The sequence below is a fragment of the Lucilia sericata genome, unplaced genomic scaffold (assembly GCF_015586225.1).
Source record: "Lucilia sericata isolate MDLA Ls3-8-SP2 unplaced genomic scaffold, ASM1558622v1 Contig000115F_arrow, whole genome shotgun sequence".
NCBI lineage: Eukaryota > Metazoa > Arthropoda > Insecta > Diptera > Calliphoridae > Lucilia > Lucilia sericata.
In genome coordinates, this window is record NW_023994147.1 from 482621 (window position 1) to 507006 (window position 24386).

The 24386-nt window shown below is 29.2% G+C and overlaps 2 protein-coding genes across 10 annotated transcripts in view; both read right to left on the reverse strand.

Annotated features, from left to right (window-relative positions):
* Positions 1-406: 406 nt before the first annotated feature.
* LOC119600479 (putative uncharacterized protein DDB_G0271606) lies at positions 407-10464 on the reverse strand. Its single transcript, XM_037950734.1, has 7 exons — positions 9962-10464; positions 6398-6430; positions 3713-4085; positions 3057-3139; positions 2405-2963; positions 1501-1859; positions 407-1431 (listed from the first exon to the last, which is right to left on the reverse strand). The coding sequence occupies exons 3-7, from the start codon at positions 3936-3938 to the stop codon at positions 1339-1341; spliced, it is 1320 nt and encodes a 439-aa protein (XP_037806662.1). The 5' UTR covers positions 3939-4085; positions 6398-6430; positions 9962-10464; the 3' UTR covers positions 407-1338.
* Positions 10465-12163: 1699 nt separating this feature from the next.
* Positions 12164-24386, reverse strand: part of LOC119600472 — a 49508-nt gene continuing 37285 nt past the window's right edge. For 4 of the 9 annotated variants that reach the window (XM_037950715.1, XM_037950721.1, XM_037950716.1 and 1 more), the window contains 14 exons: positions 20642-20773; positions 19933-20256; positions 19136-19324; positions 18911-19048; positions 17779-17994; positions 17094-17276; positions 16893-17024; positions 16507-16674; positions 14195-14351; positions 13962-14128; positions 13739-13895; positions 13513-13679; positions 13262-13444; positions 12164-13198 (listed from right to left, as the gene is read on the reverse strand). In XM_037950715.1, coding sequence (XP_037806643.1) covers positions 13011-13198; positions 13262-13444; positions 13513-13679; positions 13739-13895; positions 13962-14128; positions 14195-14351; positions 16507-16674; positions 16893-17024; positions 17094-17276; positions 17779-17994; positions 18911-19048; positions 19136-19324; positions 19933-20256; positions 20642-20773 — 2501 coding nt within the window. In that variant the 3' untranslated portion in view covers positions 12164-13010. The remainder of the gene's footprint in view (positions 13199-13261; positions 13445-13512; positions 13680-13738; positions 13896-13961; positions 14129-14194; positions 14352-16506; positions 16675-16892; positions 17025-17093; positions 17277-17778; positions 17995-18910; positions 19049-19135; positions 19325-19932; positions 20257-20641; positions 20774-24386) is intronic. The other 5 variants (XM_037950719.1, XM_037950718.1, XM_037950722.1 and 2 more) reach the window with 3 other exon arrangements.

Genomic DNA, 24386 nt, shown 5'->3' on the forward strand with positions numbered 1-24386 from the left:
CTGGTTTAGAAAATCTGTCCCTTTTTCTCTACAGGCTCCCTAGAAAAAGGGATCACTGAACAAGATCCTCTTAAACATTCTTCCTTCGAATGTCCCATTTCGAATTTCCCCTTTAATTCTTATGCCACGCAGTTCATAATAATAAAACACTTGATAATTTTAAATTTCATTTAATACCATTATATTTTTTAACTCTATTTTCATTTTTTTCTTGGTTTTAATTCAGATTCTAATGTAATAATGATTATAAAGTAGAAAAATATATATGTACACATTAATTAATGTAAAACGAAAATTTGTTAATATGATTATGAAGTGAAACATGTATGTATTTTTTAAGGCTTTTTAAAGTTCATTAATTATATAATATTTTTTTTTTTTTGTTAAGAAGTGACAATTTTTCAAATTGAAAATTGTTTTTAAAAACTACTCTGACATTTAGTTATATGTTTATAGCAAATAAAATGTAACAAAAAAAAAAACGAATTTAATTAAAAAATTAATTACAATAATGTATGAATTAATCAACAAAAGTTTAAAAAGTGTTTTTTAACTATTAAAAGTATCAGTTCTCTTCATCAGCTGGGATGTTTATTATTAAATTAAGGATTTCTAAATTTGTTTTAAAGTTATTAAAATGTTAATAATCAGCATTATCTAAACCTAAAGACAATGTTTAATTAAAATATTGAAAAATTGTTATATGAAAATTTAAAATTTATTTAGTTTAATTTTAAACATTGTCTTAAGGTTCCAAATACGAGGGTATATTTAAATTTCAGTACGAGTACTAGTGCTATATATTTTTTTTCTATTTTCTTACTAGAATTGATATTTGAAACTGTGTTATACCTGGATCAAATATATTTTTGTTTTCAGACTAATTCATCATGAGTTAAAAAACTAAAATTGAACTGAGAAAGTTGTATTTAATATTTTTTTTAAAAAAGTAGTTTTTATCGTATTTTTATATTTTTTGGCACAAAAAAATCTAGAGCCAATTTTTTTATTTAAAAATGTTATCTTTTTAAAATCACGAAAAATTGGGATTTTGAAAACGTTTTATTTTTTTATTTTTTTTTGTTAATTTAAACTTTTTTGCTTTTTTGTAAATTTGAAACTATTTTTTTTGTTGTAATACTTGATTCTATGCCAGTTTGTGCATATCTAAATATATTTTTAAATATATATAATTGTTTTTGTTTTTAATTAAGTTTTTAAGCTAAAAAATATGATTCTATCATTTTGTAATTTTAGCCAGTGTTTGAAGATAAAAATTTCTTCCAAAAAATTTACGTGAGAATAAATATTCTGTGTGGGTGGGTGTTTGCATTTGTTTTACAATATATTGCAGGCGGAACCATGCATGACTTCTGTTAAAAACATCGGTGTTCCTGCCCCCAAACCACCATCGGTTTTCTGATGTTCATTCTATAAAGAAATGAAGAAGAGAATATGAAATTTACTATAAATAGTTGCAATCACGTTGCATTTACTTACATCATCATATTCACAATCGAAATAATGACTTTGACATTCCATGCAACGACATCCGTCTGACATTTTACACGTTATTCCCCACTCCTTGGCCAAGTCCTTGTAGATTTCTTTTGACGATTTATTACTTATTATTTCCGGTGTCTGTGAGAGTTCCTGCTGCTGATGCTGTTGATAATATTGTTGATGTTGCTGCTGTTCACCACAATTTTCGTATTGCAAATTGTGCTGTGAACTTGACTGTTGATTATCATCCCAGTGGTTTTCGTTGGAGCATTCATTACCGCATTCGTTGGTACATTCGCCAGAGTTGCCGTCATGATCACACATTTGATTTTGATAATCCTCATCGTAATGGGATGCTGTGGGATAAGATTTAAAATCATTAATTGCTTTGAGGAAATAAATTAATTTTAAAGCAGGTCAGACTATATAATATGGATATAGTCTGGACTAAATTCTGCTCTTAGTCTTAACTACAGTCTCCATTTTAGTCAGAACTATATTGTGGACTTTATTCCGGGCTATTGTCTGAACTATAGTAATGAGCTAACTAAAGCAATAGTCTCCAATATAGTTTAAATTATAGTCTGAACTACAGTGAGGACTATAGTATCTTCTGGACTATATTCTTAACTATTGACTAGACTATAGTCTGAATTAGAGTTTAGTCAGAATTATATTCTGAACTAAAGTGTCGACTACAGTATGGATTACAGTCTAAGCTATCATGTGGACTAAAGTGAACTTAATATGGACTATAGTATCAACTCTTGTCGGAAATATAGTAGAGCTTTACTGAAAACTAGTCTGGACTGGACTGGAAATTGGCAGTTTTGATATATGTCAATTTAATATCCTAAATATGAAAATTTTTTATGAATTCCCATTAAAAAAAAAAACTCACCATCATTACAATAGATACTGTGATTCATTAAAGGATCATAGAAATCACCGCTTTGATTTCTCTCACCCTGACCGCCCGAACACGAAGCCGTACCATCATTATTATACTGTTGACAATCTGTATTGTATTGTTGACCATCCGAACTGTACTGTTGACAATTGCCCGAACAACTATTCTCAAGTTGTTCTCGCTCCTGATCTGATGATGAATCTGTCATATTTTCACCGAGTAAAAATTCCTGAGAATCTATTGATTCTTTGCGATCGTCTTCGTTAACCGGATTTTCAACGTTCTCTAATGTTGTATCGTTCGGATCAGTGATAAGATCTTCGTGTAGTTGCTGTTGTTGTTCGTTTTGAAGTTGTTGTTGCTGTTGTAATTGATTCGTGTTAGGTGTTTCGTTGTTGTTGTTATTATTATTCGTATTATAGTTTTCGCGACAATTTGGATCCGTACAGGGTAATTCGTTGAGACTTAATTGCTCTAAACAAGAGTTTAATTGATCGTTAATATCATCATTATCATTTCTTGAAGCTGTGGCGTTGGCTAATTGTCGTTGCTAAGTGTAATAAGGAAAGAGAAGGGAAGTTGTATAAAATGAGGCATTGGAAAGATATTTTTTTATTATCAAGCAATTTTAATTTACATTTACCTCTTCCAAAACACATTCATATGTTGGAGGTGGTGTACTGGGTATATTTTCTCCTTGTTTGGCTTGATTTTGATTTATGAACCCTGTAAGATGATGATGTTGTTGATGTTTAGAAAATGGATTATTATTTTATTTTTTCTTATTAATTTTGTTCTTATTTTGTTTTTGTACAGCTTAATTTGTAGACATGCTTAAATTGAGTATTTCAGAGAAATTGCAATTTGTTTATTTAATGAGGTGTCGAGGATGGCGATGATGATGATTAGGATGTTTATTGGTTGGTGTGTGTGTAGAGATTGAAAGTGTTAGAAATTTGAACCTTTTTCATACATACAGATAAATAAATAAATAAATTACGAAATGGGGTTAAGGGTTTTTTAGCAAATAAAATTATATCTTCTTTTTCTTCTATTTATTTTACTGTATTATGCTTCTATGAATTAGAATAGATAAATAGATAGAAGAATAGATAGATTAAGCGCAGAATATAATCGAAAATGAAATTTTGTGCAAATGTAAGCATTTTATTTTGTTGTGTTTTTCATTTTGTCTACCACACACGAACACACACACACATATTGAAAACATCAATACAAGTTATTTTATTTTTTATATTTAAGATTTTTCTTGTTAAATTTTTATTGTATTTCTCTTACCCATTTTAAGATTGTTGCTTTTGTTGGGCAACAATAGTTTGCGTTCACTGGTATTGAGTGAGACCAAACTATTGCAATCCACCGAATCTATGGTTGATGAACTTGCTCCAATGCCACCAAAAGTTTGATGATTTAATAAGGCCTCATTTACCTGAGGATCCGGTTCATGTTCTTGTGATGTGCTACGGGAACTACCCATGCGAAATTTTAATTTAAATGGTGCCATTTTCAAACCGCAATTATTATTCTTCTTCTTTCTTGTTTTGTTTTTGCTTCTAAATATTTTGTCTTCGGGGTTTAGGTCTTTCTTTTGTACATTAAAGTCTTAGATTTATTTGTTTAAAAAAGTTTGTTTTTTCTTTTGCTTTCACGACTACAAAAAATTACATAGAATATACACCAACCAAAAAAAAAAGAAAGAAAAAGAAAAGGTTAAACAGAAAGAAGGATCAAAAGTAAAAGAACAAAGAAAATTACACAAAACTTGAAAAAGAAGGATAGTAAATACATAAATAAAATATAGTAAATAGAGTGAATTATTTATGTATAAGTATGGTTTATTAATGCAAAGTAATTTAACTACATTGAAATTATACTCCAGGAAATAAGTTTAGGTGAGGGGGTTTTCAATAATAACCAATTAAAAGCTGTGATTGCAAAAATGAAAAGGAATAATTGATTTGACTTCAGAGTCTATAGTCTAGTCCATAGTCTAGTCTATAGTCTAGTCTATAGTCTGGTCTATAGTCTAGTCTATAGTCTAGTCTAGTCTAGTCTATAGTCTAGTCTATAGTCTAGTCTATAGTCTAGTCTATAGTCTAGTCTATAGTCTAGTCTATAGTCTAGTCTATAGTCTAGTCTATAGTCTAGTCTATAGTCTAGTCTATAGTCTAGTCTATAGACTAGTCTATAGTCTAGTCTATACTAGTCTATAGTCAGTCTATAGTCTAGTCTATAGTCTAGTCTATAGTCTAGTCTATAGTCTAGTCTATAGTCTAGGCTATAGTCTAGTCTATAGTCTAGTCTATAGTCTAGTCTATAGTCTAGTCTATAGTCTAGTCTATAGTCTAGTCTATAGTCTAGTCTATAGTCTAGTCTATAGTCTAGTCTATAGTCTAGTCTATAGTCTAGTCTATAGTCTAGTCTATAGTCTAGTCTATAGTCTAGGTCTATAGTCTAGTCTATAGTCTAGTCTATAGTCTAGTCTATAGTCTAGTCTATAGTCTAGTCTATAGTCTAGTCTAATAGTCTAGTCATAGTCTAGTCTATAGTCTAGTCTATAGTCTAGGTATCTATAGTCTAGTCTATAGTCTAGTCTATAGTCTAGTCTATAGTCTAGTCTATAGTCTAGTCTATAGTCTAGTCTATAGTCTAGTCTATAGTCTAGTCTATAGTCTAGTCTATAGTCTAGTCTATAGTCTAGTCTATAGTCTAGTCTATAGTCTAGTCTATAGTCTAGTCTATAGTCTAGTCTATAGTCTAGTCTATAGTCTAGTCTATAGTCTAGTCTATAGTCTAGTCTATAGTCTAGTCTATAGTCTAGTCTATAGTCTAGTCTATAGTCTAGTCTATAGTCTAGTCTAGTCTATAGTCTAGTCTATAGTCTAGTCTATAGTCTAGTCTATAGTCTAGTCTATAGTCTAGTCTATAGTCTAGTCTATAGTCTAGTCTATAGTCTAGTCTATAGTCTAGTCTATAGTCTAGTCTATAGTCTAGTCTAGTCTATAGTCCCATGCCTGATATAGTACGTCTGAGGCAACAGCCCGAGATTAATGTATAAGTATTTTGAAAATATGTGTCCAACCCAAAAGAAGTTGTCAAAACCAAAATTCCGTCCGATGTTCGAAACTAATTACAGCTAATAAAATGGAAAGTAAAAATTTGAAAATTTTAAGTTTAATTTTAACTTTTCTTTTTAATATTCCGTAAATACCCCTAAACTTATTACCAAGAGTGTAGATAATAATATTTAGTAAATTTATAAAAGTAGTTTTATAGTTATAGAGTATTAATGGTTAAATGCATGATAGAATTGCACATGATTTTTCAAAATTTAATTCAAATAGAAAATTTGCATTTAGATGAGTTCGATTTTTCGAATTAGGACATTTTACTATTGCACAATATTTATCTACATAATACATTAACAAAAGTATACAGTATTGTTTAAAACTTAAGCAAGATTTTCTTATAAACTAATATAAAGTCTAAGCCCCGTTCACACCATCTCTCTATGGAGTAGAAAAGCCTATGACTAGTTTATTGGCTCGCCCATGGTCGAGTCTATTGACCCTTAAACCATGTCTGGTTTGATTACTTTGAAAGAAAAAGTTACTTAGGTTTCCAACAATACTGTATTTTTACATACATACACAAACACATGTATGTATGTGTAGATAATATATTTTTGCATGTTTATGTCAATATTATTTTGCAATATTTATTATTAGTATTCAAATTGTTTGTATCATTTCCATAAATACTTTTTTTTTGCAAAACTACATACATGATTTTAGGTGTTTATTTAAATACTTTTTGCAAAATGCTTTTATTGTGAATATTTTTGTTTGCTGTAGGTATTTGTAGTTGTTGTTAATTTATATTTAAAAATAAGGTATAATTTATTCTACCAACATGCAAAGTGAAATTAAATGGATAGTTTGTTTAAAGTTTTAAATTTCTTACCAAAATTCAGTTATTTAGACATAATTTAGAGATCTGCAAAAAAAGAAATTAGGTTTATTTATTTTCAACAAATAAAGAAAATCAATAAATTGTCTGCTCTTTCTTAAATTTAAACAACACATTGAAAGTGTAAAGAAAAACCTTAACAAGCCAGTTAGGAAAATTTTAAGAACAAAAAAATATCAAATTCATAAATGTTTAAATTTTCTTTAACAACATAAACAGATTTCGTTTATATTGTTAACCTAAAATTTGTTTAGGCCCTAAAAATAATATTAGTTGTTTTAAAAATTATACAACTAAACTATGTAATTCAAGCCTACAAGCCCAAAACTCACACACACATACATTTACAAAATTTAAGGGTAACGACCCTAAGGACTCTTGCTGCCAAAAGTACCACTTTAAGTAAGAAAATAAAACATGTCAGAGCTTTAAAAAGGATACAGATTTTTACTTGTTGAATAAATTGATAAATTATTTTACACACACACATACACTCAATTTTACAAGATGATTTCATCAACCAAATTCTGAGTGGGTATGAGTGGAAAAAACACTTAAATATTTAAAATGATTAATTAAATGTTTGATGAACATTAAATTTGGCTTTATAACGTTAAGTGTTGAGAAGTGTCTGTGTGTGGGTTTGAAACGTCCTATATATAAAAATGTATATAAAATATTTATGCTTTTGCATACACACAAAATTTTGTTTATCATTAAGAGCAAGTGTTTGTACCTTACAACCCATGATCTGCGTCCACTTGTTACCAATCGAAGCTTTTACACAGTTTTCAGTTGATAAATTAAATCTACTCACTGAGGTGTAGGTTTTAAATAATTTCTGAATTTATCAAATAGATCCCAGCAAATATTTGGTAATGACATGTATTAAAACAACAACTTACTTTTCGATGACTAGTACATACCGTCTACATTACTTTTAAGCACTCTAATAATGACTTATATATAATCATAAACTTAAAAACTTATTTAGAATTTTGTCATTATTTTTGACTACCTATTTGCAACGGCTTATTTAAGTACTTATTTATAAGCGAGAGTGGTAAATACTTGCACCCAATTTTTGGAATGTTTATGAAATATTAGGTGAAGTGAGGGGAAGCGATTTGCGCAATAACTCTCTTAATTATAATGACTGATTCTCATTTATAAATATTAATGTATAATTCCTAGCTGGTTTACATTTATATGCAATGCACCTATTATTATGATGCTAAGTATGAATAAGTTGTTGCGGTTGAAACATCTTTATATGGATGTATATATTGTATTCATATATAGATAAAAATTAATTATACATGTTATGAATATGTACTTGTATTTACCAATATTTTAATAAATATTCATATACAAACATAATTATGGATGTGAATACATTTACATCTACGATTACTTACACGTTTAGCACTAAGATTATACCTTAAGTTGGCTCCGTTTGTATGGAACCAAAAATCCTTCTATGGCTTTTCTGAACTAATATGATTAATTTTATCATTCAAAAACACAATGCGTATTTGAAGTGACAACAATGCGTTGTCAAAATTACAACGGTGGTTGTCAAAATGATAACTGGGTGTTATTTATATTTTATACAGATCCGTTGTCTAAATATTAACAAACGTGGTAAGCTCACTTTTGACAATGTATTATTTAAATTTAAGTACTTTTCTACCGTTTTTTTCCCTCTGTGTATTACTTTTTGATATTAAAAATCAAATATTAAATAGGTCGACCAGATAAACAAATTTAAAGAATATAACCGACATGCAAATTGCAAATCAGAAACGAGGTCCCTAAAGCTTAAGACGATATCGCTTAGTGTATATACAATAACCTTGTTCGCTATCTTCAAGTTAAGAAAACAAAAGCTCTTCTGGTTCTGAAAATTTAAATATATCTTTCAAGAACCTTACGCTAATTCTTTAGAGAAAATACTCCTTCATTATCAAGAACTTTTCGGGAAGTTATATACAAATGTACCAAATATTTTGTCGACATTTTAATTGTCTTTTTAGGTCAACTCTACTTATGAAGATTTATTTTGAAATACAAATTTAAAAATATTTCCAGAAATGAGGAAATCAAAAATACGTCTGATTTGTGTACAAATAAGTTAAAATTATGAATTCTTGGTTGCCATCCTAATGTACATGATGCATAAATGTTGTAATTATGTTGTAAAAGAAAACATGTTTTATTCAAACTAGACAGACATATTACATGCATACAATTGTAAGAAATCTTAAACTAAATACAAAAATATACAGTGCTGTTCAAAAACTATGCAAATTTTGTACAATTCATATGTATATATAAAGGAAATTTAAGTTTAAAAATTTTTAAAGATTTCGGTGAAAATTGTAATCGACATAAATTAATCTGAAATCCAAATATGTATAACCAACCACAGCTATAAACGAATCTATACTAAATCAGAAAGTGCTGGTCAAAAGGACCATAGATTATTACAAAGTTGTATAACATTCGTTAGTTTTGAAATATATAATTCTGTTTTTGTAATCAATCAAACTTGCTTAGGTTTCGAACTATGCTGTAATATGTACATACATGTGTACATATGCATGTACTTATGTATAAAGAAGTTCAAACATATGCTTGTATAAATGATTAAGGACCTCCTATATGAACCTATCATACGTGTCATAAAATACATATTCATTGCTTTTTGTCTATCGAATTTTATGTTTATTTAAGATATATAATTTTCTTTACATTTTTTTTCCTTTGGTGGGATGAAGGTTATAAAAATTTTCCACAATAATCCGGAAAATACAAGTAAACAAAGAAAAATGACAACAATAAAAAAAACGAAGCAAAACATGACATCAACGTTAACAAAGCTCAAATGAAGTAAAAAGAAAAAAAGAACTTAAAATGAAATGGAATAGAAAGAAATAAAATCGTATAAATATTTCAATAGTGATGAGTTTCTTTTGAAAGAAAACATCAGCTGAGGCATAAAGGATACACAAACAAATACATATACATCTAACAAACACACACACACACTCATATAGACTTGGTGAAAAGTAGGGAGTGTGCAGTAGTTATAGGGAACTTATTCACTTACTAACACTGAAACTCTATTCCTTTCTCTCTCTCTTTCTGTCTCAATTTGTTAAACATAAACACAGGTCCTACACATACAAACAACCAAACAAATACCTACAAAAAGGACTAACATTTAAATACTATATACAAAAAAAAAAGCAATATTAAACAAGAACTGGAACTGGAGTACTAAGGACAAACACACAGAATATAAAAAAGGATACATTGATGTATGATATGAAATATCTTATATCGCCTTAGGACACACCACAATTTATATTTTTTTATTAAACCTGAAAAGGTACGTTTTATCTTTATTTTTTTATTTATTTCTCCCTCATTTGAAAGGACATAAATTCTTATTATACTTTTGTCTTAATAATTTCTTTCTATCTTCACAGCCAGAATAAAAATAAAATTGTACAATAAAAAATATCTTTCTAAAGAACTTAACTTACCACTTACCTTAAAGTTTTAAAAAAATATTTTTTCTTATGTATAGATATGAACTGTTTGTTTGTTTTTTAATGAAAATTTGTTAAATTTTAGTTAAAATTTAATTGAAACACTTTGTAGTTTTATAAAATTTTTTGTTTACGTCTTATAATATAAAATATATTTTTAGTAATTGATAATAATAATTTTCTTTTAGTTAAACAATTTTTTTCTTTTTTTATATAAAGTTTTTAGTCATAATAAAAATTTATTTCTTTTCTTTTTTTTTGTTAAAATTTTTGTTGTCTATGATTCATAATCTCCAATAACAAGTAAAACTCTAGACTGTGCTCATTATTACAGGGTTGCTTGTATTTATTATACTTTTTCACATTTCAATACAAAATCGATGTTGTTGTCCCCAAACAAAACAACAAAAGCTCTCAGCTGTGCGCATTTCCTAACGAGAAAAAAAAGGAATCCTTGCCAAAGTTTTTAAATTTGTTTATTTTTTGTTGTTGCTGTTGTTTTGTTAGACCTTTTAACTTGTGTTTGTAGCTAAATGTGCGTAAAATAAATGTAAACAAATGAAACTTTTTCATTTGTCAACTTTTGACAGTTGCAAGTTTTTGTTTTGTTGTTGTTGCTGCTGCTTTGAAAAGTTTTATTTCAAAGTTACTCTCCGGAAATCAACTTGAAAAACATTAGTTCTTTGTTTAATAGAGATGGAGAGAGAGAGAGAGAGAAAGTGAATTCAATGAGAGTAATTTTGTACACTAAAGAGTATAAATCCTGCACATGACTTTTAATGAATGAAAGGACTTTTTAACCTTAAAACGTTGCATTAGGGGATAATAAACAGCAAAAGCTTTCTTTTAATATCTAATGTAGTCGTAAAAGTTAATTTTATTAATATTAACTCTTGATGAATGAAAAGCTTTCTTTTATTAAAGTCAAAAGCAGTTAAGAAATCAAAATGTGTATTTATGTCTAAATGATGATGTTTGAAGTTTATTTAACAGTGGTCTTAAAGAGCTTGAAATTGAAATGGGTTATTAATTGTTCAAATTGAGAAATCTGCTTTAAATTTATCCTTAATATCTTAAATTACAGCTTTACTTTATTTTGTTTCTGTTTAAGTTAAATAATTGGGGTCCTATAGCGTGTTAATTAGTTTTGAATATGAATGAAGTCGATATATCAATCATACCTCGCTCAATAGTAGACGAATAGTCAAGAGCTACTCAGAGTTTAACAGGTTGAAGTTTTTTTCTAAACTCCTTCTAGTTCCACAAGCAGTTCAAGTTATAGCCGGCGAAGTCCAAGTTAAGTCTATCTGTCGCCTGTAATCTTTGAATAAAAAAATTTGATCAATTTTTTTAATTACAAATTGCAAAATGGAAATAAGGTCCTTAAAGCTCTAGCCAATATCGCTTGAGGCCTAGATAGAAGACATAGTTATCTATCTTCAAGATAAGAAATCCTCTGGGAAACGAAATTTCAGCTGGTCTTTAAGGTTTTCTCCCGAGAATTATCCAGGAAGTTCATCAGATGTACGAAACATTTTGTACTAACTAAATTTTAAGGAGTGGTCTCACCCGATTTATGGCTTTTTCTTCGTTTAGTCCAGTTTCATCTTGTTAGGTTCATAATTGGTTTTTAACAATACTCGTACAGATGGACATTTTATTATAGAAATAAAAAGAGCTTTTATGCAAAAAAATTTTTTTCAAATGAAGAATTTTTACAAAAGGAGCTTTTTTAAAGATAATTTTTTACAAAATAAGCTTTTTTCAAAAAGGGCTTTTTTACAATACAGTTTTCTTAAAAAATAGCTTTCTTTCAAAATAGATTTTTTGAAAAAATAGTTTTTTTTTTATAAAATAGCTTTCTTACCAAATAGCTTTTTTTACAAAAATAGCTTTTACAAAAAAGTTTTCTTATAAAAATACCTTTTTTCCAAAAAGCTTTCTTACAAAAATTGTTTTTCTTTTATAAAAAAGCTTCTTACAAAATAGCATTTATACAGAAATGCTTTTTTACAAAACAGCTTTCTTACAAAAATAGTTTTTCTTTTTTTTACAAAAAAGCTTTCTTACAAAAACAGCTTCTTACTACACTGTATATTAATTTTGGTCTTTTTTTATTTTTAGGTACTCGAATTGGCCTAAAATCTCCCAGGTATTTATTTGAAAACTTATTTAATTAATTAAAAAAAATACACATTTTGCATTCAATTTGTTGTTTTTGTTTATTATTTATATTTTATTTATTTTATATCGAAATATCTAAATCGTTGTTTTTACATTTAAAATTATACATACATATTTGGTAGTTTGTTGTTGTTGTTTTGTTATAATTTCTTTAGTAACTTTTCGCCTAGTTTGAGTTCGAAAACATTGAAAATAAAGTATGGGTCTTTAAATATTTGGAACACATTAATCAAAAAAAAAAAAAATATATTAAAATGAAGTCAAGTCATTTACTATTTTAGAAAGTTTGTGTTTTATTGTGTTAGTCGGTTTACCGCTAAACCGCCTATGTGTCACAAACAAACTAAAAAGGACTCTCTTATTCTCTAACTCTTTATAAACTTTGTAAAACAAAATCAAAATTATTTTAAACAAATTCTTAGAATTCGTAGACAATTTTTCTGTTTACCAAGTATACTTGAGCAGTTTAGTAAGTAAAAATGATTCGCTAATTAAAATTAAATTAAGTTTTAAATGTCGTTCGTTAGTTGCTTGAAAATTATAAGAAAGAAAATCGCAATGAAAAAGAGAAATTGTTTTTAAAAGAGTAAAATTTAAAAGAGTCCCGATAATGTGCTAGTTTTTTTTTTTGTTTATCATAAATGATCAATTTATAAAAGAAAGAGCAAACAAATGTTAATTAAAATTTTCGTTAAATTGAATGATAATTTCAAGAGTTAAAAAAAACACCGTCAATGTGGTACAACTGTGTTTTTGTTCTCTAGCAAGAAGAAAAAGAAAGTTTAGCTTTTTGAAGTTTGTTAACAAAAATCAAAAATTAGTTTACAAATTAATAAATTAATCCTTTAAGCCACAGCTAAAACATATCACGATTGTTTGGGATGTTGTGGTGGCGGTGGTGGTGCTGGTTTAAAACATTGTAATAAAAAGGCGGTGTACATGACAAAGGCCACAGACAAGGCTATCAAGGCATACATGAATATATTCAATTCGGGCTGGCGGAAACGATTTTTACGCAACCATTCTAAAACCTCATCTTCAGATAGGAGATCACCTGGTGAAAGAAAAAAATATAAACAATTATTGAAAATTTTATGGCTTTTAAGTAGAAATTTACCTCTATAAATGCTAGGGAATCTTCTTCTGAAGTAGACCATAGCTGGCAGTTTGGTAACACCCCATTTCTTGGCATAACGGGAATCGGCCATTTTGACAAATGTTATATCCAAATTATCCGTTTCACTATCAATATTTTCCAATTTTTCCAATGCAGCAATTGATTCCTGTTGATTGTGCTCATCTTGGGTTTGTTAAAAGAAAAATATTTAAATTTGTATAATTAATTTTTGAATTGCCAACAAAACTTACAGAAAAATACTGTTATAAATTCATTTTCCTCTAGCAGTTTATCCAACATTTTACGATTGACCTCTTCGATTTCGTTTTTAATTTCGAAAACATCTTGTGATGTCAACCATGTTATGATCTTGTCGTGTTGGTGGAGATCACCATCGTATAAAACAGGAACTTGTTTTCTAAAATGTAAATTCATTAAACATTTAATGATTCAATTCATTAGCACACATCAACTTACCTAAAGTACACCAATGAAGGTATATTTACAACATCGTATTTTTTGGCAGCTTCAACACTAGCAATTTTAACGAAATCAATGCCAAACATATCTGCTTCACCATCGATTTCCTCTAATTCTTCCAAAATTTCCTCACATTCAGCACAATCTTCATCATCTATAAAATAAAGACATAACAAATTATCCTTCCTTTTTATTAAAAAAGTATTTTTTTTCAACTTACAAAAGAATACCACCAATAAAGTGGATTCAGCCATTAATCTCTCCAACATACGCTCATTGACCTCTTCAATTTCATCGGCCAATTCACGATTGTCATCATCGATAAGCCATTCCAAAACCGACTGTTCATTTTGCAAATCACCCTCGAATAACAAGGGATTGCCATTTCTGTAAAAACAAAACAAAAAAACCTTAATCCAAGTACAATTTGTTTTTTATATTAGAAACTATTACCTGAAGTAAACCAAAGCTGGGAATGTTTTAATAGAATAACGTTTTGCTAGTTGTGGATCCTGTATTTTAACCATGTGTATACCAAAAACATCACATTCATCATCGATCAGTTCCAGACCCTCCAAAATTTGATCACAAATATTGCAATTGATTTTATCTGGAAAATACATTACAATTTATTTTATTTTTTATTTTTATTTAATAATAAGGAGAATAAGGCCTTGTCTTCTTAAAGTATTATTTCCATGATGCTTTAGATTTAGTTGGGGTTAATGGCGCTTTGTTGAAGTGGTAGTAGTAGTAACAAAAAAAAAAAAGCTTTTAGAAAACGTCAAAAATTAAGGTATTCGTTACCAAACTAAATAGACGGATTTGTTTTTATTAAAGACTTTTTTGAGTAGATATCATTTGTATAAAATATATATACACATATAAAACGATTTAAGTTATGAAATTGCTAAATATTTATTAAAGGTTCTTTCTGGAAATTTACAACTAAAGAATTATCAATATTTGAGGATTTTATCTGATACCGATATTCTGACAGAATATTTGATTGTGAAATATGTATTTCAAAAATTAGGTTTCGATCAGTATTATAGAATACCGAAAAACACATTTTTATAAAGACACTGTTATTTTATTATGTTAATCAACCTTAAAAATAACCAGATACACATGAAACAAATCGAAACCCAGATTGAGCAACGCTGAGTCCGAATCAGGTCTCATAATTAATTTACCACGTCCGGTTTTCCGGATTTATAGTCATAAAGTTTGAAAAAACTCGTTTTTGAACATTTTTGAGAAGCTATAACCTCGCAAATTTCCCTTAATTTATAAAATCTATAATGCGATCTGAAAGTCCAATCATCTTACCCGAGTCTAGTCTATCGTCTAGTCTATAGTCTAGTCTATAGTCTAGTCTATAGTCTAGTCTATAGTCTAGTCTATAGTCTAGTCTATAGTCTAGTCTATAGTCTAGTCTATAGTCTAGTCTATAGTCTAGTCTATAGTCTAGTCTATAGTCTAGTCTATAGTCTAGTCTATAGTCTAGTCTATAGTCTAGTCTATAGTCTAGTCTATAGTCTAGTCTATAGTCTAGTCTATAGTCTAGTCTATAGTCTAGTCTATAGTCTAGTCTATAGTCTAGTCTATAGTCTAGTCTATAGTCTAGTCTATAGTCTAGTCTATAGTCTAGTCTATAGTCTAGTCTATAGTCTAGTCTATAGTCTAGTCTATAGTCTAGTCTATAGTCTAGTCTATAGTCTAGTCTATAGTCTAGTCTATAGTCTAGTCTATAGTCTAGTCTATAGTCTAGTCTAGTCTATAGTCTAGTCTATACTCTAGTCTATAGTCTAGTCTATAGTCTAGTCTATAGTCTAGTCACCATTCTATTATTTAGATTATTTACTGATTTATGAACTAATCTATTGACTGGTCTGTGGTGTATTGAGCAATAGGGAAGTAAAGATGAACAGCAAAATGTGCAATAGTACTGAAATTTCCATCCCCAATGTTTATGCTGTTCAACCCAGAAGTAAAGTACACTAGATCCGTAAAATAAACTTGGACTATAATATGGAGTAGTCCTTTTTAAATTCGTTTTAAATGTATTAGCAATTTCACTTTAAAGTGATTTTTTTCCATTTAAGAAAAATCCGTTATTTAGGTTGGACACAATTTCAGAGACTAAAAAGAATTAATTGTTTTAAATTTCAATATAATACAATAGAATACTTTTCGTGATATTATGTAATGAACTTTAAAATAGAGCAACGTTTAATTAACAAACAAACAAAACACGAATTAATTCTTTTACATCTCTGTTACACATATCGCTCATTTACATCAATAGCGATCTAACTCAAAAAACATAACATCCAGAAAAAAGGTTTTGAATGTTTGAAGTCATATTATGATTTTTAAACAAATCAGGGGTTTGGAAATGCAATAAGAATTTGGGTTATGTCGATTTTAAGTAGTAGATATTTTTATAAAAGGATATACATATGTATATTTCTCAAAGATTTTCGCATGTCAGATATTTTTAAGTTATATAAACACGTTGAGTTATATCACTTTTGATGTAAATGAGCGAAATGTATAAATACGCGCTGCTGTCTGACTGGCTGGTATTAATACGTATTTATCTATATGTATGAAATTGTTAGAACATTAAGAAAAGAAAAAACATGGTAACTGGTTAAAATTAGATTCACATTATGTTTAAGGAACACAAATAGACAAAAAGAGAGTAATGGATGTTATTAGAGTTTTGTTGTTTTGCATTTTTTGTTTTTGTAGAATACCTTGACTTTCGATACGTTTTCTTTTGCGTGAAATGTAATTCTTAAGGAATTGTTTGGATTTATGGGTATTCGAGGAGGAATTGTTAAAGTTGACTTCATTATTGGACATGGGTACACAATATGTTCTACAATAAGCAGGTTGTTTATGGCCCTTGCGCTCAGGTGGTACTAAATTCGTGACGTTGATGATTTTGGAGCGTATTTTTGTTTGGATGATGTGTTTTTTTTTTGGTTGAATTAAAGTGTATTTTTTTTGTGTTGTATATTGGTTTTTATTTTACAATATTTTGTTTTGTTTTTTGAGGGGGGAATTTTTATTTGGAAATAAGGGTTTTGTTATGAAATGAACCATTTTAAAAAAATTTGTATAACATTGAAAAACTTACAGAAATAAACAGCTAAATATTGTGTTTCCTCTACCATGGTTTCCAACATTTGTCTGGTGATCAATTCAATGCGATCTTCGGTCTTTTGGGTGATAAGCCATTGTAAGACTTCCTCTTCTTCTTGTAATTCACCTTTATAAAGAACACAAAAGATTAAATAGTTTTTACGTTTCGAGTAAATAACAATTGATAGCTGCTTACCTTCAAAAACATTTGGTATACCGCTTTCAAAGTACACCAGAGCTGGATAATCGTGTACACCATAACCATCGGCTACTGAAAAGTCTTTGGTTTTTACAAACTTAATGCCATGTTTGTCACAGTCATCATCAATGTTTTCCAGTTCTTCCAACACTTTGGTACAAGTTTCACAGCCATCCGTATCTAATGAAAAAGTTGAGTGCCAAAGTTAGTTTTATTAAAAATTTAATCCTGAATTTATAATTTAAAAAACAAAAGCAGAAACAGAAAAAATAACACACACACAAAGATAAAGATAATAATAACCAAGCGCAACACAGAACATAAAATTAAAATATTTAAAAAAATTACACTCTAACAAAAATAAAAAAAGTTTAGTTGTTGTAGAGGAAGTTTAAATCATTTAGGGCGGATTGTGTTTAAATTTCAAATAATAAAGAATGAAGGAAGAAGTTTCTCTTTAAGGGAGTTGGGGAAACTAGACTAAAAACATTAAAATTATTTTTAACTGGGTTTAATAATCTAGGGTAAGGTAAGAAAAGTAGGGGTACGAGTGATATAATGCCGGTGTAATAATGGGTGGTGCTGGGTGGATACATTTTCGGGGAAATCAAAACAATAACACCACTTAACAACATCATTAGTTTTGTTGGATTTGCTAAGTATTCTATTTTATGTTCAGTACCCTCTTCATGTTGTTTAGATGAAGTGGGTGTCGATGGCTCACTGCCAGCTGCCGCCTCAGCTCCTGCCTCTCCTCCCTCACCCTCTGCGCCGGCAGCAGCAAAAGCAGCTGCTGCTGCCCCTGCTCCTGGATCTTGTGCCTGTTGCTCCTTCTCTTTTTTCAGTCTGGCTTTACGTGCTGCCTTTGAATTGCAGATGTCACACTGTGTTTTGTTCCCTAGATTATTTTTCGAGTGTAATTTGTTGTTTGGTTTGGGTTTATTTGTTCATTGGAAGTGTTGGCCAAATGTTTTGTATATTTTGTTTATAGATTTAAGTTTGTGTTTTTTTTTTTTTTTTTTGGAAAATAAAATAGAAATATTTTTAAAGAAGGCTTGAGCAGCTAAATTATAACAAAAAAACGTTAAGATTTTTTTTGTTAATTTCTTGGTTAGTCACACGTTAGAAGAAGTTGTTCTTGAATTATAAAAAGAGCTGATTATTATGATTTTGTTTTTCTTATTTAAAGTTGGTTAATTATAGTTGTTTTAATTTATATTATTATTGTATATTAATTATTTATTATTTACTTTATTATCCTTGACGGTGATTATAACAATGAAAGCTGTAACCTTTTTGCGCAAAAGTGTAACAAAAAATAATATAAAATGTGTTTTTAAACTTAAAGTATTAAAACTGCTTCTGTACTTATTATTGATTTTCTTTATTTCCACCTAATTTAATACCTTTTTTATTACTTTTGAAAGGAACAACTTTTGAATATTAACAGAAAAATATAAAACTGAATTCAGCTTCATTTAACTTATGTATTTGTATGAGATGATGTTTCTCAGTCTGTTTTCAGTTTTAGTGAACAAATCGGATTATTAGTGAATACTCGAATTTTTAGAGAAATTTCGTATCTTTAGAGAATATCTGAAAAAACTAATTTTTTTAGGTGAAAAATTTGTTTTTGGAAATTTTTTTTCTTTTTAATAGAATCTGATTTCTATGTATTCAGATCCCTAAGCTATCAATCATTAAGTCAACATTTTATATTATTCTTGCCACCAAAACGATTACAACTTGTTAATAAAATGTTTATACAAGAAAAAGTATTTATAAACCTCACACTTTCTGGAGGTAAAACTTACAGAAATAAACAGCAATGGAACCAGATTCTTCAATTAAATTAATAAGTTTTTCGCCTTCAAGATCTTCGATAACATCTCCACTTGGATCCTTTTGCGTGAGTAACCAAGTGAGGATTTGTTCTTCTTCATAAAGATCTCCTAAAAAACATAAAATATTTAGTTATTATTCCAAATTGGTATAAAATTCATTAAAAATTTTGAAGAAATTTCCGAAATAAATCTTACCGGCGTAAATGACTGGTTCCTTAGAAGTCGGCTTAAAGAATACAATGGCGGGCAAAGCAAATACACCCATTTCCTTGGCCATTTGTTTATCATCGATTTTAACAAAGTCAATGCCCGCCTTATCGGCCTCATCGTCAATATGCTCTACCTCAGCTAAAACACGTGGACACTGCTTGCAATCTTCACTGTCTTTGGGGTTTAAAAACAAAAATAATATAGAATTAAAAACACATTAAAATAATTTAAAGTTCAGATTTAGTGATGACTTGAAGGCACTAAATAGTCGGCAATGGTCCTGCTAAAAATGTGTGGCCTTTACACAGAATTGGGGTTTTCGGCAATATTTCTTGTTCCCTTTAAAATTTGTGTACCCGAAAAACGAATTTCGGAGTACGAGCGATATTTTACCCCTTTCCCTTTACAAATTTATTGTACAGACTAACACTTGCTGCAATAAGAATAATGTGTTTAAACTCACGCCAAGGGGACCACAAGGTAGTCTAATCTGTCAGTGAAGAGTTCATGGGTTCGATTCTGACCTTAGACTCTGGTAAACGAGCGCACAACAGGCCCGTTTATCTCGTTTTAAACCTCGTGTAAACAAAGGTTTCTCCGTAAGTTAATCAAGTCTGTCAGTGTAGAGGTCATGCGTTCGATTCTGATCTGAGACTATGGTAAATAAGCGATCAACAGCCCTTATATTACATCAGTTAAATATAAATTCATCATGGGACTCGTCTAGATTAGGCCCTAAATGACATCGCCCTTTGTCTATAAAAACTTAGTCGAATACTTACAAAATATCACCGCTAGATAATCGGAAGATTTGCGTATTTTTTCAAACATTTTACGATTGACTTGTTCAATATGATCGGTCATTTCCATATTGGCAGGACTTGTTAGCCAATCCAAAACTTCTTCCTCATCATCAATGTCACCATCATAGTTAATATATTTTCCTTTGCGGAAATAGGTAATACCGGGTGGATTACGGAAACCATATTTCTTAGCCATTAATTTGTCATGACATTTCACAATCTGTATACCATATTCCGCGGCCTCATCATCGATCAACTCGATGTGACGTAAAACTCTTGGGGAATCGGGATCATCTTCTTTATCTGAAAGGGGGAAACAAACCATATAAAACGTAAAATTTGTTAAATATTAATTTTTTAATAACGGAAAGTTAAAAAAAGTTATAGAATTAAAAAAAAAAAAAAACAGTATAGAAAGTTAATTAATTTCTGAGCAGTTACAGTTTTTTTTCGATTTTTAGTAAAAATAACTAAGTAGTAAAAGAAACTATTTGAAAATCTAGTAATATTAAGTAGTAAAACGTTGTTACGAGTTCAATAAGTGGTAGAAACTTTTTTGTTGTAAATAGTAGAACGAAAACACGCTTAAAGTCTTGTGTTCATGTTTTGGTAGTTAAATTTCTTTCAGTGTAAATATTAATTGAAAAAAAGTTAAAATCGTTATTTAGTTGATTTTATGTTTACTTACAAAATACTACCGCCAAAAAGTCTTTCGAGCCGATATATTCAAATAAAGTTTCACGATCGATTAACTCAATACTTTCATCGGCTTTTTGTTCCAATATCCATTTGAATACCTCATTTTCATCTTCCATATTACCTAAAGTTTTTATATTAATATACAAAATTAAATTTATAAATTATTAAATGTTTAAAGATTTTTATTAATTTTATTAGATTTTTTTTTACTTCAAGACATACCTGTGGTACTGCAGTGTTTTTTTTTTATAAAAAATAAAATCAATCAAAATGTTGTTGTTTCAATTACACCCTGTATTAGTTTGGATTAATTATTAATTAATTATATTTAGTTTGATACAAAGGAATTGGATTTCCCGAAAACATTCAATTCAGATCTCAAATTGAGAATAATTAGACATCAAAACTTTTCTCAAATGTAAAAGTTGGAGAATAACTTTCCTTCTGATCTTCAATTTAAAATTGTTGCCCTTGAAGTGCATTTTTGTGATCTCTAAATAAAAATGTTGCATTATTTGATCTGATCTGATCACAAAGGCTTTTGTTTTTTAAAATGGCGTCAATTTTTTTGGAAAAAATATATTTTTTTAATTTCTTTTATAAATCAAAACTAATTATTCTAACACGATTTATTTAAAAAAACTAATTTATTTATAAATCTAAATATCGTCATCATACCTATTTTTTACAAATATAATCAAAGTCAGTGACATGCCTGATTGTTTCAGTTTTTTTTTTTATATTAAAATATATTTTGTTGTTGTTTTCCTTTTCTGACATTTGGCAAAATCTCAATACATTTCTCCACATTATTTCAGTTGTTAGTTGAGGGTGGGCGTATGTTTTTCTTCGTAACATTAACCTGTTCAATTCTTATTCAGGGTCTTATCTAGTATTTTTGTTGTTATATTTTGATTTCATTACTTTATTGTTGTGCTATAAACTCTATAAAATTTATTTCATCTTTTTGTATGTGTTTTGACTAAATCTATTTATAACATTTTTTTAAGATTTTAAAATCTTATTTTATTTTCCATTTAAACAATAACAATACCTGTTTGCCAAAAAAAAAATTTCTTTTAAAATAAACAAAAGAAAAACTTTATATAAAATATTTTGAATTATTTTCATTTTTACAATCTTTGTGTGGTTTCCAGCAAACGCATTAAATAAACAAGATTGTTTGTTTAAACATAAATAAAAAAAATGTATTACCTTATGATATGAAATCTTTAAAATGTTAAAAAAAAAAATAAAAAAAAAATGTGTTGAAAGAAAATAATTAAATTCCACAAGCTTAAGGTATTAATATTTTTTCTGAATTCTCCAAACATAACCCAAATGAAGACCGATCATTACTAAAAGGATTTGGCTCGTTAGAAACTTACTTATTTTGAAATTCATCCTTAGACTCGTGTTTTTAAGCCATTAATGAGCGTTAAAGTCATTTTCTGAAGGGGTCCTTAAATCGGGGGTAGAGCCAATAATGGACCGATTCTCCAAAAAAAAAATGGTAGAGAGATTTTGGCTCGCGAGGAACTTATTTGTGACGAATTTCATCACTATAGTGGTATTATTAAGCTAGTTGTGAGCGTTAAAGTAAATTTCTGAAGGGTACCTTATATGGGGGGTAGTAGAGTCAATTATGAGCCGATTCTCATAGAAGGCAGTAGAGAGATGATGGCTCGTAAGAAACTTACTTTTGTCAAATTTCATTGATATACTCGTATATTTTAGCCAGTAATGAGCGTTGAAGTCAACTTCTGAAATGGGTCATTTATGTGCTGCTAATAAAAAAACGGTAGAGAGATTTTGTCTCGCTATGTGTATCGAATTTCATCGCTATATTCGTATTTTTAGTCAGTAATGAGTGTTATAGTAATTTTTTGAAGGGGACTTTATACGGGGGTAGGGTCATTTATGGACCGATCCTCATAAAATTTGATGGTAGGATATGAAACTCATATGAAACTTATTTATGTTGAATTACATCGCTATACTCGTACTTTTAAAACAGTTATGCCCGTAAAAGCTGTTTTTTGGGGGACCTTGTATCCGAAAACGTGGACCGATATTGCCCTTTTTCAATACCAAACAAACCTTATCAATAAATAATATTTACGCAAATCAACTGTCTAGCTCCTCCCGTATGTTTCCTATCGTGATTTCAACAGACAGGCGGAAGGACATGGCTTAGTCGCCTTAGAATAAAAATCCAGCCTTAAACTTAAAAAATACTTAGTTTAGGTTTGGTGGGCTTTAATTCGTTAGGCCAATGTCTCAGATTCTCATTACTTACCACACTTTCATTTAAATAGAGTCATAATTTAGACAATTTTCCAATTGCCAATAAAGTTACGAGCACAAAAAATTCAACTATGGAGAATATTTCCTTGACTACGTCTGTTTCGAAATATCGATTATCGATCAAGAAGCAATTGCAAAACACTTATTATTCAACTCTGGAGAAAAGAAAATCCGTGTCTGGAGTTGGACTACTAATTGATATTAACAAATCCAGTGTATGAAAGTCAGATTAATAACTTCGTAAAAATTTATCATAGAAGGATAAAATTTATCATAAGAAGGATATCACAAATAAAAAACTGCTGGCTCTATTGAAGTTCAGAGTGCGCGCTGTAGTATTAAGACATAGTTCTCTTATTAGTAAAAAAACAATAAGGAGCGATTTGATACCCTCACGGTATCACTCAAGTCTGCTGGTTAACCGAGCAATCTTTTCCACGATATACTGGCTTAATGAGTTATTAAATTTTGATATAAATACATATGAGCATGGGGACTTGGGTCTGTTATGGACTTAAATATACATAGCATTTTATAACCCGATCCCTATGAAAACTAGTAAAGAGATTTGGTTTTCTTAATTAAGTTATGACCATTGTAGTCATTTCTGAAGATCCCCATTCAATGTATTTATTACTGTTAAAACAGTATTTCGGGGGAAATTTTTATAGGGAATAGATGTAAACGTTGACCAACCCTATACCACCTATCTTTTGGGCACCATAGTGCTTTTGACAGACGTGGGTTAGTTGTAAAGTACGATATAAATTGCATAGTTTATATACAAGATGATTTTGGTGGTTTTGATTTACTCAGATAATATCTCGAAAAACTTAATGACAATATTTTTGTAGATTATATCTAAATGGACCCAAAATTAATTTTATGACATATTTGCATGATTTTTTGTTAATAGTGGTCTCAAACAATTCCAACTTGTTTTTGATCTGAGGGAACATGCTTAAAAGTGGGAACTCATCATACAAAAGTCATCAAGGCAAGCGCGTAAGCAAATTTTCGGATCTTAGGGAGTATATATAACTTATGATTTAGTACAGTGAATTCGGTTTTGGCCTAACTTTGAAAATGAGGTCTGAAAATTGAGTTTGTTTTGAACACTAATGGTACGTTATCATATTTTTAATTTCTCGCTTATTCTGATGTTCATAATCCACTCCCAAAAAGGCTCGAATTTTTATTGGGCATTGAGATTATCTATTATTTTTCTTGGGGGAACAAAGGGATTAACATAATAAACCCAAGTATGTCCTTAGTTTTGACCTAACTTTGTGGGGGTATGAATAAAGAATCATTATAATCATGCAAAGATTTACAAATAACAAGAAGCATTACTAAACTACTTCTAAGTAATGCATGTAGGATATAGTTAACATTATAAATTACTGCAGCAATGTCAAAGCTTTAAG